Raw genomic sequence first — 13,571 nt, 5'->3', positions numbered from 1 at the left:
CTGTAAATTGCAAAATTAGTGGTCAACAGATATGAGTTGTCAAATTAGTGGTCTAGATGCTGATCTAGAAAGCAGAGTGGCTGATGACCAATATACAGTAGGTATATAATAAAAATTAAAATAAAGACCTTTTACACTTAAAATTAACCCCAAAATAACTAAACAGAACATGTGCATTATCCATTAAAAATGCTGTCAGCAGAGTTTGGGAATGCCGATACACTCAAAGTGGTCAAATATTGGCTAATTGACAAGTCTGTAATTAAGCGAGATTATGGGAATCCCAACTTGTGCTTGTTAAGGAAAATCCTCAATGACTGAAACAAAAAAATTGGTGTGTTACCTGCCAATGTGGGTTATCCATCATTACGATGGTAAAAAGTACAATGTGTGACAGATTTTACTGCAGTGGACCAGAACATGTGTTTACCATGACCTTATCAGGTCCATTGACATATATGTAAATCCAAGTTCTACATGAATAAAAAATAAATAAATAAATAAAAAAACACAACAACATCTATAGACGAGATAAAAAAAAAAAAAAAAAAGGACAATTAACACAGGGGAAGTGTCAGAATATTGGGTCACAAATAAATAATTAAATAAAAATATTTAAATACAATAATAATATGATAAAAATAATAAAATATAAATAATAGGAGTGAGAATGCTGGGTTAAAAATAAAGGAACTCTAACTCTAAAACGTTGTTTTTCTGATTTTTGCTTAAAGACCTCTGCTGTCTTAATTAATCACTGTATCACTGGACCGACCTCCCCATCAGCACTGATACTTTTTAAGGCGGGTCAGAGTGTTCGGATGCGGTAAGAACATCACAGTCAACGGAGCAGAACGACTCATTTCCGCCACAAACAAAACAACAGGAAAGTTGATGCGCGTCTCTAATCAGCGCTTCTGTCCTCTGCGAAGTGCGTACAGACATAAACACCGGCTTTATTCGTAATAACTGCAGTATAAATAGACAGTTAAAGTCTGAAAAAATAATACGTCTATAGACCGATAAAATTACACTTAATAAAAGCGATAATTTTAGCAGTTCTGTTTTAGTGTTAGCTTGCATGACTGCAACTTTTTACTAAAAAGTGTGTTTACTAATAATATCAGTGTCATTCTCAAAGACTGTTTCGCATCCCACGCCCACACTCAAAACACTGCGGCAGTTTGCACACAAACAGAATCGGCCCCCTGGGCTGCAATAGCAGTAAAACAAGTTTTAAAGTCCAGAAACGGAGTTATGTCTGTTTTGACATCCATGTTAATAAGTCTCTCAGCGGACATGAACTGTCATGTGTTACTCTCGTTGAGTCAATGATGTGATCAGTATTGGACTTCATCCGATACAACGATCTCACTGATTTACCTTGATTTCGTAAATGTTTCGCACATATTTAACCTCTATTTTGTGGCCCAGAGAGGGAAACATCCGCCCATCACGAACTCCAGCTCAGCTGCACACAAACTTCACTGAAGTTCAACAATCCATCTGAAAGTACCGTAACAACCCAACTTACGCGTCCACAACCCAGAAAAAAGACACTTATGCTTCGGTTTATTTCGAGCCTACCTTTTGTGCTGATGAAACTTTGCGTCGCTGTCTCCAGACGGTTCTTCGCTTTCTCCGGTCGAGTCGTACTCGTCGTCCTCCACGGTCACTTCTCCAATGCCCGGGGCTCCGCCAACGTTGTCAAGTGCCCGCTCCATGACGGTAGCATCTTCTGCCGCCTCAGTTTTTGGCTTCGGCACCGCTTCGAGGTTCTCCGAAAGAGACTGACTCTGCAAAGTACCCGTTAACGTTCTCAAAACAAGCAGCAGCACCAGAGATATGCACACGTTTCCAAACTGAAAGCCCCTTTCCATTGGGACAAGTGGCACATGAGGAGTTAGGCAATCACATACCAAATGGCAGGGTGAATTTTAAAAACTAGTCTATTAAAAGGCGCCGTACAAGTAAACTCGAAGGCTTTTTAATACCTTTCTGTTGTCCTCTCTTAACGTAAACATGCACTCAGCTGCACCATGTTATTCCCTTTATACTTGACGTTGACCGTGCCGTGGTAACCTTAAGACCCGCCCCCTTTCCAAACGCCTATTGGCTGCGCATGACCAGACCTCGCGTGAAAATCCCAGCGTTGTGTGCTGATAGGTGCCAATGCTTGTCAGTCTTCACAGCCCGTCTACTAAGCAGATTATGATTGGTTTTTGACAGAGCAGTCTGTTGACGTGGTCAGCCCTCTATGCACTTCATACCATTGGACTCTTTCCTTGTCACTCAGAGAAAGAGGCGGGAACAAAATCAAAGCTCCAGCAGAAGCAAGGCGGATACGTCCCGCCTTCCAAAGAATATTATTGGCTACAGCGTAGAACTTTAACCAATCAAATAGTAGTATTAACTTTAAGTTGTTTCATTGGTATGTTTACGGAAGCCGCAAAAAAGAATTGGTCTACCCACTGGTCTGGCACTCTGTCACTCATGATCTCTTATTGTGATTTCTAAAAGGGGCATATAACGCCTCTTCGTGAATCTGATAGGGTAAAAAGTACAAGCATGGAAATAACGACGTGGCCGTTTGTTGGAAGAAAAACAGCGGATCACGGCGATATTTCCATTTCCGGGCTTGTGTACTAAGAAGCGAACCGAGTTCAGTTCTCATACTTTGCAAAACATTCTCTAAACGTAGCTACCGAGTACAGTTTCTGGTTGTATTACACTAATCTGGTTGTAATTAAATTATAATAATCGTAGTAAATTTAAAAGTACTGTCAGTTCAATAAACTTAACCGCAACAACTGACAACATTACATTGCAGTAGCACTTATGGTTGACCGAATGTACAATGCATATGGCTCCCTCTTGTGGAGCGTCAAAGTATTTAGTTAACCCACGTAACCACTAACCATACTAATTCAGTAAAAATTAAGAGCCTAAAGAACGAAAAGATGTTTCGTAATTGCTTGGTCCGATTTTAATATTAATTTTCATAGAACAACACTTGAAAACTTAATATAATGTCACAGTAAAAATCGGGCAGCAAAACATTCGCTGGTAAGAGAGTCAGAACAGAAAGAACAATAAAGTACAGAAATAAGGCCTGCTGGATTTCAGTTTAGCCTATCCATGCATTACAAGGTTCATGGTAGAGCATGGCCATGTAAAGCAGCACAGAAGGCAAACATACACTGTAAATGTGTGGAACATAGCTTAGCATATGGAGAGTAAAAGGGGAAAACAGGTGTATCTAAGTGCCCTGTGTTGCATTGGTGCGTAATATTTCACATTTCGTGTACACACCACCACAGGATTCCGGGAAATGTCCAGATCACATGCTTCTCACAGGACACTGGTGGTTTCTGTACCACAAAGCTGAGAAACTGCAGGGAAAGAGCTGCCAGAATCAGTGTATTATAATTGCACTTGAGGTGTGCAGGCTGGTCTATTACTGTACGTGAGAGAAAGTTTCTTCTTAGTTGACAGGAGGGTCTCTAGTCTTAACACTTCCATCCTCCATTCCAAAGTATACCCTCTCAGCCATCTCCACAAACAAGCCCGTCTCAACTACACCTACAAAGAAAGAGAGATTTATTCAACATGTGGTGAGGAACGTACAGTGGCCCAAAAAAGCCACACTTTCATTGCATTAGATCTTTCTAAGTAAATAAATGCCACTTGGTTTGATATATTGTTTTATAATGCAAAGACGTTGATACATTTTTAAAGAAATAGTTCTCTCAAGGAAAATATTCTCTCATCATTTACTCACCCTCATGCCATCCCAGATGTGAATGATTTTCTTTCTTTCTTCTGCTGAACACAAATGAAGATTTTTATAAGAATATCTCAGCTCTGTAGGTCCATACAATGCAAGTGAATGGTGGCCAGAACTTTAAAATCTCCAAAAAGCACATGAAGGCAGCATAAAAGTCATCCATATGACTCCAGTGGTTTAATCCATGTCTTCAGAAGCTATATGATCGGTTTTAGGTGAGAAAGACCCAAAACCAACTGGATTGCTTCAGAAGACTTTTGAAGGCATTAAACTACTGGAGTCATATGGATGACTTTTATGCTTTCTATATGTGCTTTTTGGAGCTTCAAAGATTTGGCCACCATTCACTTGCATTGTATGGACCTACAGAGCTGAGATATTCTTCTAAAAATCTTAGTTTGTGTTCTGCAGAGGAAAGTAAGTCATACACATCTGGGATGGCATGAGGGTGAGTAAATGATGGAATAATCTTTGGGTGAACCATTTCTTTAAGTATGCCTAGATGTCTAAATATTTTTTGGGCTCACTGTACACATAGATTGCAGTTCTGTTCATCTGAACTGACCTGGGATCATCTTGATGGCTGTGTTGACCTCTTTCCAGTTCTGGGCATGCTCAAACTTCCAATCCAGGATAAAGTTACTGTTATCAGTAACCACCGGACCCTACGATTAGATATTGTAGAGGAAGATGGTCTTTATTGCTGCTGACTGGACCACCTACTTTTTCCAAGCATAGTGAGTGCTACATACAGTGCATACAGGAACACACTGCTCATTTCAGCAAAGGCCAAGATAAGGCTTAAAAAAGACAATTCTAGACAGGGAGAATTTCAAATATTTGCAAATGAACTCAAGGCCAGTGGCAAAACCTTTGCAAATCACACTGTTTCACATAGTTTGAGGCCTTAAGCTGCACTAAGACATATTAACATGACACACAAAGAACAGAAGAAACCACCAACATCCTAGAACAGAATTGTAAATGAAAGACTCATACCGCTTTACTGACTGCCATCCTTAGCACGGCCTCTCCTCCAAACCGCCGAGCAATGGCTTTGGACACTGGCACATACGCCATGGGGATGACCTCCACTGGCACACCTTTTTTCCACTGCTTCCCCAGGGCCTTTGAGTCCTTTCTGCCCACAGAACAAGTGACATGATAAAACATGCCTGCATGTACAGACTAGAGGTTAAAATGTGTTCATCTAGTGGAAGACTCGCTGATGTAATTAAAGTAATCACAGCCCGAGTTATAATGAAAGATAACCCCTAGATTTGTACTGAGGAAGAACTATAAATTGTGAAGAGTTTAATGGCAATCCTAACATGGGAAGCAACATATATACCGTACAGTAGGACTGTAACTATAATAATTCCTTACATTTATATAGCGCTTTTCTAGGCACTCAAAGCGCTTTACATAGTATAGGGGATATCTCCTCAACCACCACCAGTGTGCAGCATCCACCTGGATGATGCGACGGCAGCCATAGTGCGCCAGAACGCCCACCACACACCAGCTATTGGTGGAGAGAGTAGAGTTATAGAGCCAATGAATCGATGGCGATTATTAGGAGTCCATGATTGAGAAGGACCAATGGGGGGAATGGGGGAACTAATAACCACTTTGGCAATTGCTTGAGCTGAGAGTTAATCTGATAATTTTAAATGCATACTAATATTTAGAACAACTAGCATCAAAATGCAGAATATGACAACAGAGTAAGCAAGCAATTATTTAGCAATGTTCAAAGAAACAACCTTTTGGTTACCATCTATAACCAATAGACCAAACGACCACTCACACACCTATAGTCTGCAATGACAATGAAGTGTTTGGCACAACCAGCCACAATCTTCTCCTGGGTCAAGCATCCCCTATTTTGAAGAAGGGAAAGAAAAGATGAGAAAAGGCAAATTACATTTCAAACAGAAAATGTCCTTTATGAAAGACTAAGAATTGACATGACACCTCAGGAGTGTCACACAAATGTAGATGAGAGAATTGTAGTAAACGGGTTTTCCAAACTCACCCTCCTCCCTTTATTAGAGTCAGAGCAGCATCAACCTCATCAGCTCCATCAATTGCTACATCCAGCTTCGAAACATTAAAAAATTATATATATAAATATACACCAAAAAAAAAAAAAAAGACAAATATAATTATTTCAAACAAAAACATGTACTGTTTTATCAGCAATTAATATTTTATCAAACGAGTATTTCTGATGTGCAATAATCATCATGACAACACTTCAAAACAAAGCATTTATTTGGGATTTAAAATAATCTGACAACAAAGTAAAAAGTGTGCAATGCCATAAAATACTGTATGCAATCTATTCCCTACAATTTTTTCAGGGCCAATTAGGCTGCATTGGGTTGACTTGTTTATATCATTTCCCTAACCCACCTCAGGATGTCTGTCTAAATCGGACAAAGGGAGACCATGCTGCAGAATCAGCTGACGAGCCTAAACACAACTGAAATAAGTTAGTTGAGGTTCAAATATGCACTGCTATAAAACAGATCCTTGATACTGATTGGTCACTACAGCATGCTAAAATACATAATATGGTAACATCTGTCACCAAATACCTGTTTACTCAGCTTGTTTATATATAACTGTGCAGCACCCACAGAATAACACTCAATTATTGTTTACATGTCAGTGACTATATCTTCTAGCAGAAGAATTCTGCTTTATGAATTTGCCTTATACAAATTTGTAGTGAGAATGTAATATTTTTTTATTATGTTTTATAGCTATATAAGGTTTAAACTGACCTGGAAAGAGGTGGGAACACACACAATGTTCAGCTTCTCTTGTCTGACCCTCTCAGCTAGAAGAGAAAAGTCGTCCTTCAGTAATTATCATAGGCAAGAGCAATACAGTGGTTGTGCATAAGTGCATAATATTAGATCATTATATGTCTTACCCAGCCTGTCTACAGCATAGACAATAGTTGAGCCACTGCCCACCCCAACTACCTGATTGTTCTGTATATGATGAGTGAGAAAGAAATGAAGACAAAAAGAAAGCCTCAGGTGAGGTTTTGCAGAACCCTTCAAGTGTTTCTTAAATAAGTTTTTTTTTTTATTTTTATTTTTTTTTTTTAAGTAGGGCCCTGCATTAAATCTGTTTTATTTTTTCCCAAATCCTTTTTTATGAATTATTCCAGACTTAATTTTTTTCAAGTTTAATTCCATCATCAAAATGGTGCCTTAAAAACTTTTATAAGTGAAAAACAGAACAATTACTTTTCAAAATATCATTGCATTTTTTTTTAACAAACTTTTCAGTAAAACAGCATTCTTGCTTGTGATACACTCACTGAGCACTTAATTAGGAACACCTACTTATCCATGTGATTATCTAATCAGCCAGTGGCAGCAGTGCAACGCATAAAATCATGCAGATACGGGTCAGGAGCTTCAGTTAACGTTCACATCAACCATCAGAATAGGGGGGGAAATTTGATCTCAGTGATTTCGACGATGGCATGATTGTTGGTGCCAGACGGGCTGATTTGAGTATTTTTGTAACTGCTGATCTCCTGGGATTTTCACTCACAACAGTCTCTAGAATCGACTCAGAATGGTAAAAACCAAAAAACAAAAAACATCCAGTCAGCGAAAGTTCTGTGGACGGAAACGCCTTGTTGATGAGAGAGGTCAATAGAGAATGGTCAGACTGGTTTTAACTGACAGAAAGGCTATGGTAACTCAGGTAACCATGCTGTACAATTGTAGTGAGCAGAATAGCATCTCAGAATGCACAACACATTGAACCTTGAGGCGGATGTTCTACAACAACAGAAGACCACATCAGGCTCTTTATTAGGACCATAGTGTTCCTAATAAAGTGCTCAGTGAGTGTAGTTTACTTAATTTTTATTATTATTTATTAATCAGCCTATTATTAAGATTGCCGCCTTTCACGGTTTAATAATCAGACTAGGACATATCACGATTTTAATTTGATTGTGCATTTCAGTTAAAAACGAGTAACAGAGAACATGCTTAAATGGATTGTTCACTCAAAAAATGAAAATTCTCTCATCATTTACTCACCCTCATGCCATCCCAGATGTGTATGACTTTCTTTCTTCTGCTGAACACAATTGAAGATTTTTAGAAGAATATTTCAGCTCTGTAGGTACTTACAATGCAAGTGAATGGTGGCCAGAACTTTGAAGCTCCAAAAAGCACATAAAGGCAGCATAAAACTAATCCACATGACTCCAGTGGTTTAACCATTAACCACATTTACATGCCTTTAAGAAAATGGTTTATTCCAGGGTTTTTGCAGTAAACGGTGTTCTGAAATGTCATGTAAACAAGAATGCCAATTTCCTTATGCCATTTAAGGGATTAAGAGAAAGTGGTTTAGCACCAAGGTTTCTCCCAGTGTATGCGGCTTAATGTGGTCATTTAAGCACATTAGCAGCGTTCTAACAGGTTTTTGAAGAGTGCGCATGTATGTGAACAGACCGCATAATAAACATCATAGGATGGAGCCATACATCATATCAATAAGTCAACATAGCAGAAAAAAAAAAAACTTTACATTTCTGGGAATACAGTGGGAAAAGCACATAAACTATAAACTATACCCATTTATACACACCAATGTCAAATGTAGCACCAGTGTAGCCTTTCTGTCAGTTCGAACCAGTCTGGCCATTCTCTGTTGACCTCTCTTATCAACAAGGTGTTTCCATCCACAGAACCACCGCTCACTGGATGTTTTTTGTTTTTGGCACCATTCTGAGTAAACTCTAGATACTGTTGTGCGTGAAAATCCCAGAAGATCAGCAGTTACAGAAATACTCAAACCAGACCGTCTGGCACCAACAATCGTGCCATGGTCCAAATCACTGAGATCACATTTTTCCCCATTCTGATGGTTGATGTGAACATTAACTGAAGTTCCTGACCCGTATCTGCCTGATTTTGTACACTGCACTGCTGCCACTGGCTGATTAAATAATCGCATGGATGATCTTTGGTGCCAGGCGGGCTGGTTTGATTTGGTTCAATTTATCGTGTAGCAACTTTATCTAGATATCTAACTTGCATCATAAAAGCTAAAGTGTCACAGCAAATATTCACTGTACTGCATAACTATCAAAGTAGTTAATCAGGGAAAACTAAATTGGGTCACCAGAGCTGCAGGTCCGACCGATATTCAGCACGTAACACGTCTCTTTCTCAGTTAAAACTTATGTTACTGATGTTTACAATAAGACCTAGTTACATAAACGAAACACAATCGTACCTGTATGTGGTTGTCAACAGCAGCATAGGCTGCGAGCTTCTTTGCCTCTTCAGCCATGAGAGTGCCGTGGTACCGCCTGCTGCTGTCACACACGTGTTTCCACTGCAGAGAGAGGAGGAGAGATCTGCTGCTAAAGGCCACAAACTCAACCCACCTCTGCGGCCTCATCACCAGACAACAGGCTGACGATCAGGAGGACAAATGCGTACTTTAAACCGCATGTGCAGATTTACATTGTAGATCATAAAACAACCCGGATAATAAGCGAAATATTAAGGTATGCTTAAAATAGTACTTGTCAGCAAAGTACAAGTGTATTCATAACAGGCTTGTGTTGTAAGTGTGTTGTGTTGAAGAGCTATGGGCGGAGTTCCGGGATTATACTCAGCATGACCACTAGAGTGCAGTAAATGCCTACACTTTAACCTCTTTAAAATGTACCGTAGTTTTTGAATACACTAATCACTGTAGTCACTGGTAAAGCCATGGTTGACTATAATTACCATGGTTAGATCAATGCAACACAAAACAATTTAATACACCTCTACTATGATGATTTTTTTATTTCTGAGTTCAAAGTTATTTTGATAAAAAAAAAAAAAAAGAAAAAAAAGTCTAATTAAAAAGCTGAAACCTTTAAATAAAGTAGTTTGGAATAATCAATTATTATTATTATTATTATGATAAAAAAATAAAAAAAATAAATTTTGTCCACCAAATCAGGTGGTGTAACAAACATGCAGGTTACATGTAGCTATTTTGTTGTCATGTGACCAAAACAATAATATATATATATATATATATATATATATATATATATATATATATATATATATATATACAAAATTGTTTTAAAAAATGATTACGTTTTTTAGTCTCATGTGTATTCAAGGTGTAAGGAAAGCATTTTTATACCTTTTATTTGATAGTTACTCAACGTCAGTCTTTTTATGTAAAATATGCTATAAATGTTTTAAAAAAAAATTTATGAAACCAACTTGGATACAAAGATAACATTTCTACAAACTTGAAGTGTTTTAAACTAGATTTTTAAAAGATTTCTCAGTTTTGTAATCTCAGACAACGTCCTGGTTACTTTCGTAACCTCCGTTCCCTGATGGAGGGAACGAGACGTTGTGTCGATGTAGTGACACTAGGGGTCACTCTTGGGAGCCCCAAACACCTCTGCTTTTTGAAAAAAGGCCAATGGGAATTGGCGAGTGGAATTTGCATGCCACTCTCCCGGACATACGGGTATAAAAGGAGCTGTTATGCAACCACTCATTCAGGTTTTGTGCTGAGGAGCCGAGACAAGGTCCCAGCCATTCCAGCGGGTAGTTCAGTGATGTGGCAAGAGGGACACAACGTCTCGTTCCCTCTATCAGGGAACTGAGGTTATGAAAGTAACCAGGAGGTTCCCTATCTGTCACTCACTCGACGTTGTGTGGATGTAGTGACACTAGGGGTCCCTATACAAAATGCCACAACTAGCTGAACTGTGTTATGTGGACTGGCGGTGCGAGACGGGCAGACCGCTGTTTGCCTCGTAGCCAGCGCACCAGGCCGTCACATAACCTCCCCCAACGCTCTTATGAGCGTCGAACAGTCCTTCAGGAACAAGTCGACTGCCCAAAAAATAGGGACAGGCTAGCTCAGCCATGGCCTCTTTTCCTCTTTTGTTCTCCCCAAAAAGAATGGAATTTGTTAACCGACTGGGGGCCATAAATGTCTACGTCAGAGGGGTGTCACTCCCAAGGGGAAGACACCACGGAGAGCACACCCCGCCCAGAGAAGGTGGGGTATTTTGAGTGGAAATACATCACATGGTCTTACCGAGTCTTGTCAGAAGTATGTCATTTGGAGAAGTCGCATGGTAGGTCCTACCTGAGGGGGGAGGAGTTTCTACAAACATGGTGACCGGGGGCAGAGGGGCCTCTGCCCAAGGAAGACGCAGTTTACCGACAGGGAAATGATTTAGCGGAAGATATCACATGGGGTCACCTACGGGGAACAAGCAAATGTGGAGCAGTTAGAACATGTACTGGGCCGGCAGCGAGTTTCTCCGCAAACTCATCTGCCACAGGGCTAAGGAGGAAAGTCATCCAGGGATCACAACTTGTGAACACAACTGGGAGTCAAAGGCGCACATCTTCACCTCATGGGAGGGGAAAGGCGCTATATGCAAGCGGTACAGCTGTCCCGAAACTTACCTGTTCGGACCTGACAACACACGGGATGAAACCGGCTCAACTCGGAGATTATAGAACCTCACAAAGGTGTTGGGTGTCGCCCAGCCCGCTGCTCTGCAAATATTTGCCAAAGAGACGCCACTGGTCAGGGCTCAGGAGGCCGCTATACTCCTAGTAGAGTGGGCTCGTAGTGCCACGGGGGCGGCATGTCCTGAGCATGACATGCCATCACGATGGCGTCAATGACCCAGTGGGCGATCCTCTGTTTGGAGAAAACAGCTTCCTTTCTGCTGTCCACCAAAACAGACAAAGAGCTGCTCGGAGCTTCTAAAGCTCTGTGTGTGATTCATATAGATGCGTAAAGCACACACCAGGCACAGCAACGCCAAAGCTGGGCCTGCCTCCTCCTGGGGCAGTGCTTGCAGGTTCACCACCTGATCCCTAAACGGGGTCTTCGGAACCTTGTGCACATAGCCCGGTCGGGGTCTCAGGATCACATGAGAGTAGCCCGGACCAAACTCCAGGCACGTTTCGCTGACAGAGAACACATGCATGTCCCCTACCCTCTTGATGGAAGTGAGTGCAGTCAGGAGGGCAGTCTTCAAAGAGAGTGTTTTAAGGTCAGCTGACTCCAGGGGCTCGAAGGGGGCTCCCCGTAGAGCCCGAAGGACTACAGAGAGGTCCCATGAGGGGATGAGATGCGGTCTGGAGGGATTCAACCTCCTAGCGCCTCTCAGGAACCTGATGATCAGGTCGTGCTTCCCTAAGGACTTACCGTCCACTGTGTCGTGGTGTGCCGCTATAGTGGCTACATACACCTTCAAGGTGGAGGGGGACAGCCGCTGCTCCAGTCTCTCCTGCAGGAAGGAAAGCACCGATCCGACTGCGTATCTCTGGGGGTCAGGAAGAACAACACTTAGCGAACAGACGCCACTTCAAAGCATACAGGCGCCTCGTAGAGCGAGCCCTAGCCTAAGTGATCGTATCTATCACCGCAGGTGGTAGGCTACTTAGGTTTTCTGCGTCCCGTCCAAGGGCCAGACGTGGAGATCCAAAGGTCTGGTCGCGGGTGCCAGATGGTGCCCCGTCCCTGAGAAAGAAGAACCTTCCACAGGGGAATTCGCCGGGGGGGGGGGGGGGGGCTGTCACGAGGAGCGTGAGGTCCGAGAACCATGTCTGGGTGGACATCTGCTTCCTGTGGTGGGCTCCACGCCGGGCTGTGGGGGCGGGCTGTGGTGGAGCCGGCGCTGTTGCTGCAGGAGGATGACCTTGGCGACGAGCAGACGGGTTGCGGGGTCTTGAGCCGTGCCGGGGCAGGATGAGTTGAATAGCCTCCGTCTGCTGCTTCACCGCTGAGAACTGCTGGGCAAAGCCCTCGACGGTGTCGCCTAACAGGCCAACCTGGGAGATGGGGGCATCAAGGAACCGTGCCTTGTCAGCCTCTCTCATGTCGACCAGGTTGAGCCAAAGGTGGCGTTCCTGGACCACCAGAGTGGACATCACCTGCCCGAGAGACCGCGCCATGACCTTCGTCGCCCAGAGAGCGAGGTCGGTCGCCAAGCACATTTCCTGCATCAATCCTGTGTCAGAACTACCCTCGTGCAGCTCTTTTAGCGCCCTTGCTTGGTGTACCTGCAGGAGAGCCATGGCATGCAGGGTGGAGGCGGCCTGTCCAGTGGCACCGCAGGCCTTAGTCATCAGAAACGATGTAACCCTACAGGTGCTGGACGGGGGTCTCAGGCGGCCCCGCCAGGTGCTGGCGTTTTGCGGGCACAGGTGCACCGCAACCGTCTTATCCTTCTGGGGAATCGCCGAGGACCCCCTGGAAGCCTCACCATCAAGGGTAGTGAGAGCAGAGAAGCTCAGAGACTGGGTCCGGGCAGTGAAAGGTGCCCGCCGCAACCTCGTGGGCTCCTCATGCCCCTCCGGGAAGAAAGGGACTGGGGCGGGGCGCGGCCATGGGCGGCGCTCCGGGCCCAGGAACTAATCGTCAGGCAGCGAGGGTTCAGGGGGGGTGGAGGTTTCCACTCCAACCCGACATACGCAGCCGCCCGGGCAAGCATGGCTGCCAGCTGCGCGTCAGGCTGCGACTGGGCGACCGCACCCGAAGGTGGGAGCCCAGTCGAGTCCTCAGACTGGACAGCCCGCTCTCCAATGCTGCAATCGAGAGCTCATCCACTTCGCGAGCTCGCGAATGAGATCGCAAACTTGCCCTAAGACGAGCCGGCGGTCTCATCCCAGTGGGGCAAACGAGTGAACAGGGGAATGGGAGGTCCGTGGGGAGTTACCCGGTGGCTCCCACTGGGGTC

General features: G+C 43.2%; 2 protein-coding genes across 3 annotated transcripts in view; both read right to left on the bottom strand.

Moving 5' to 3' along the window:
• Positions 1-2,451, bottom strand: part of LOC127411854 (eukaryotic translation initiation factor 2-alpha kinase 3-like) — a 39,399-nt gene extending 36,948 nt beyond the window's left edge. Inside the window, exon 1 of the mRNA XM_051647687.1 lies at positions 1,588-2,451. Within this exon, the coding sequence (XP_051503647.1) occupies positions 1,588-1,880 (293 nt within the window). The 5' untranslated portion in view covers positions 1,881-2,451. The remainder of the gene's footprint in view (positions 1-1,587) is intronic.
• A 495-nt stretch (positions 2,452-2,946) lies between these two features.
• On the bottom strand, positions 2,947-9,437 carry LOC127411857 (ribose-5-phosphate isomerase-like). Of its 2 annotated transcripts, XM_051647695.1 has the most exons (9): positions 9,074-9,437; positions 6,732-6,792; positions 6,580-6,635; positions 6,206-6,265; positions 5,826-5,890; positions 5,602-5,670; positions 4,787-4,928; positions 4,353-4,452; positions 2,951-3,582 (listed from the first exon to the last, which is right to left on the bottom strand). In XM_051647695.1, exons 1-9 carry the CDS (start codon positions 9,239-9,241, stop codon positions 3,485-3,487), a joined length of 819 nt encoding a protein of 272 aa, XP_051503655.1. In that variant the 5' UTR covers positions 9,242-9,437; the 3' UTR covers positions 2,951-3,484. The 2 variants fall into 2 exon arrangements, with proteins under 2 accessions (XP_051503656.1, XP_051503655.1); XM_051647696.1 differs by lacking the exon at positions 6,206-6,265 and having other exon boundaries at positions 2,947-3,582.
• Between the last annotated feature and the right edge of the window lie 4,134 nt (positions 9,438-13,571).

Source organism: Myxocyprinus asiaticus, chromosome 21 (assembly GCF_019703515.2).
Source record: "Myxocyprinus asiaticus isolate MX2 ecotype Aquarium Trade chromosome 21, UBuf_Myxa_2, whole genome shotgun sequence".
NCBI lineage: Eukaryota > Metazoa > Chordata > Actinopteri > Cypriniformes > Catostomidae > Myxocyprinus > Myxocyprinus asiaticus.
Note: the sequence above shows the minus strand (reverse complement) of the source record. Positions and strands in the feature narration are given on the sequence as shown.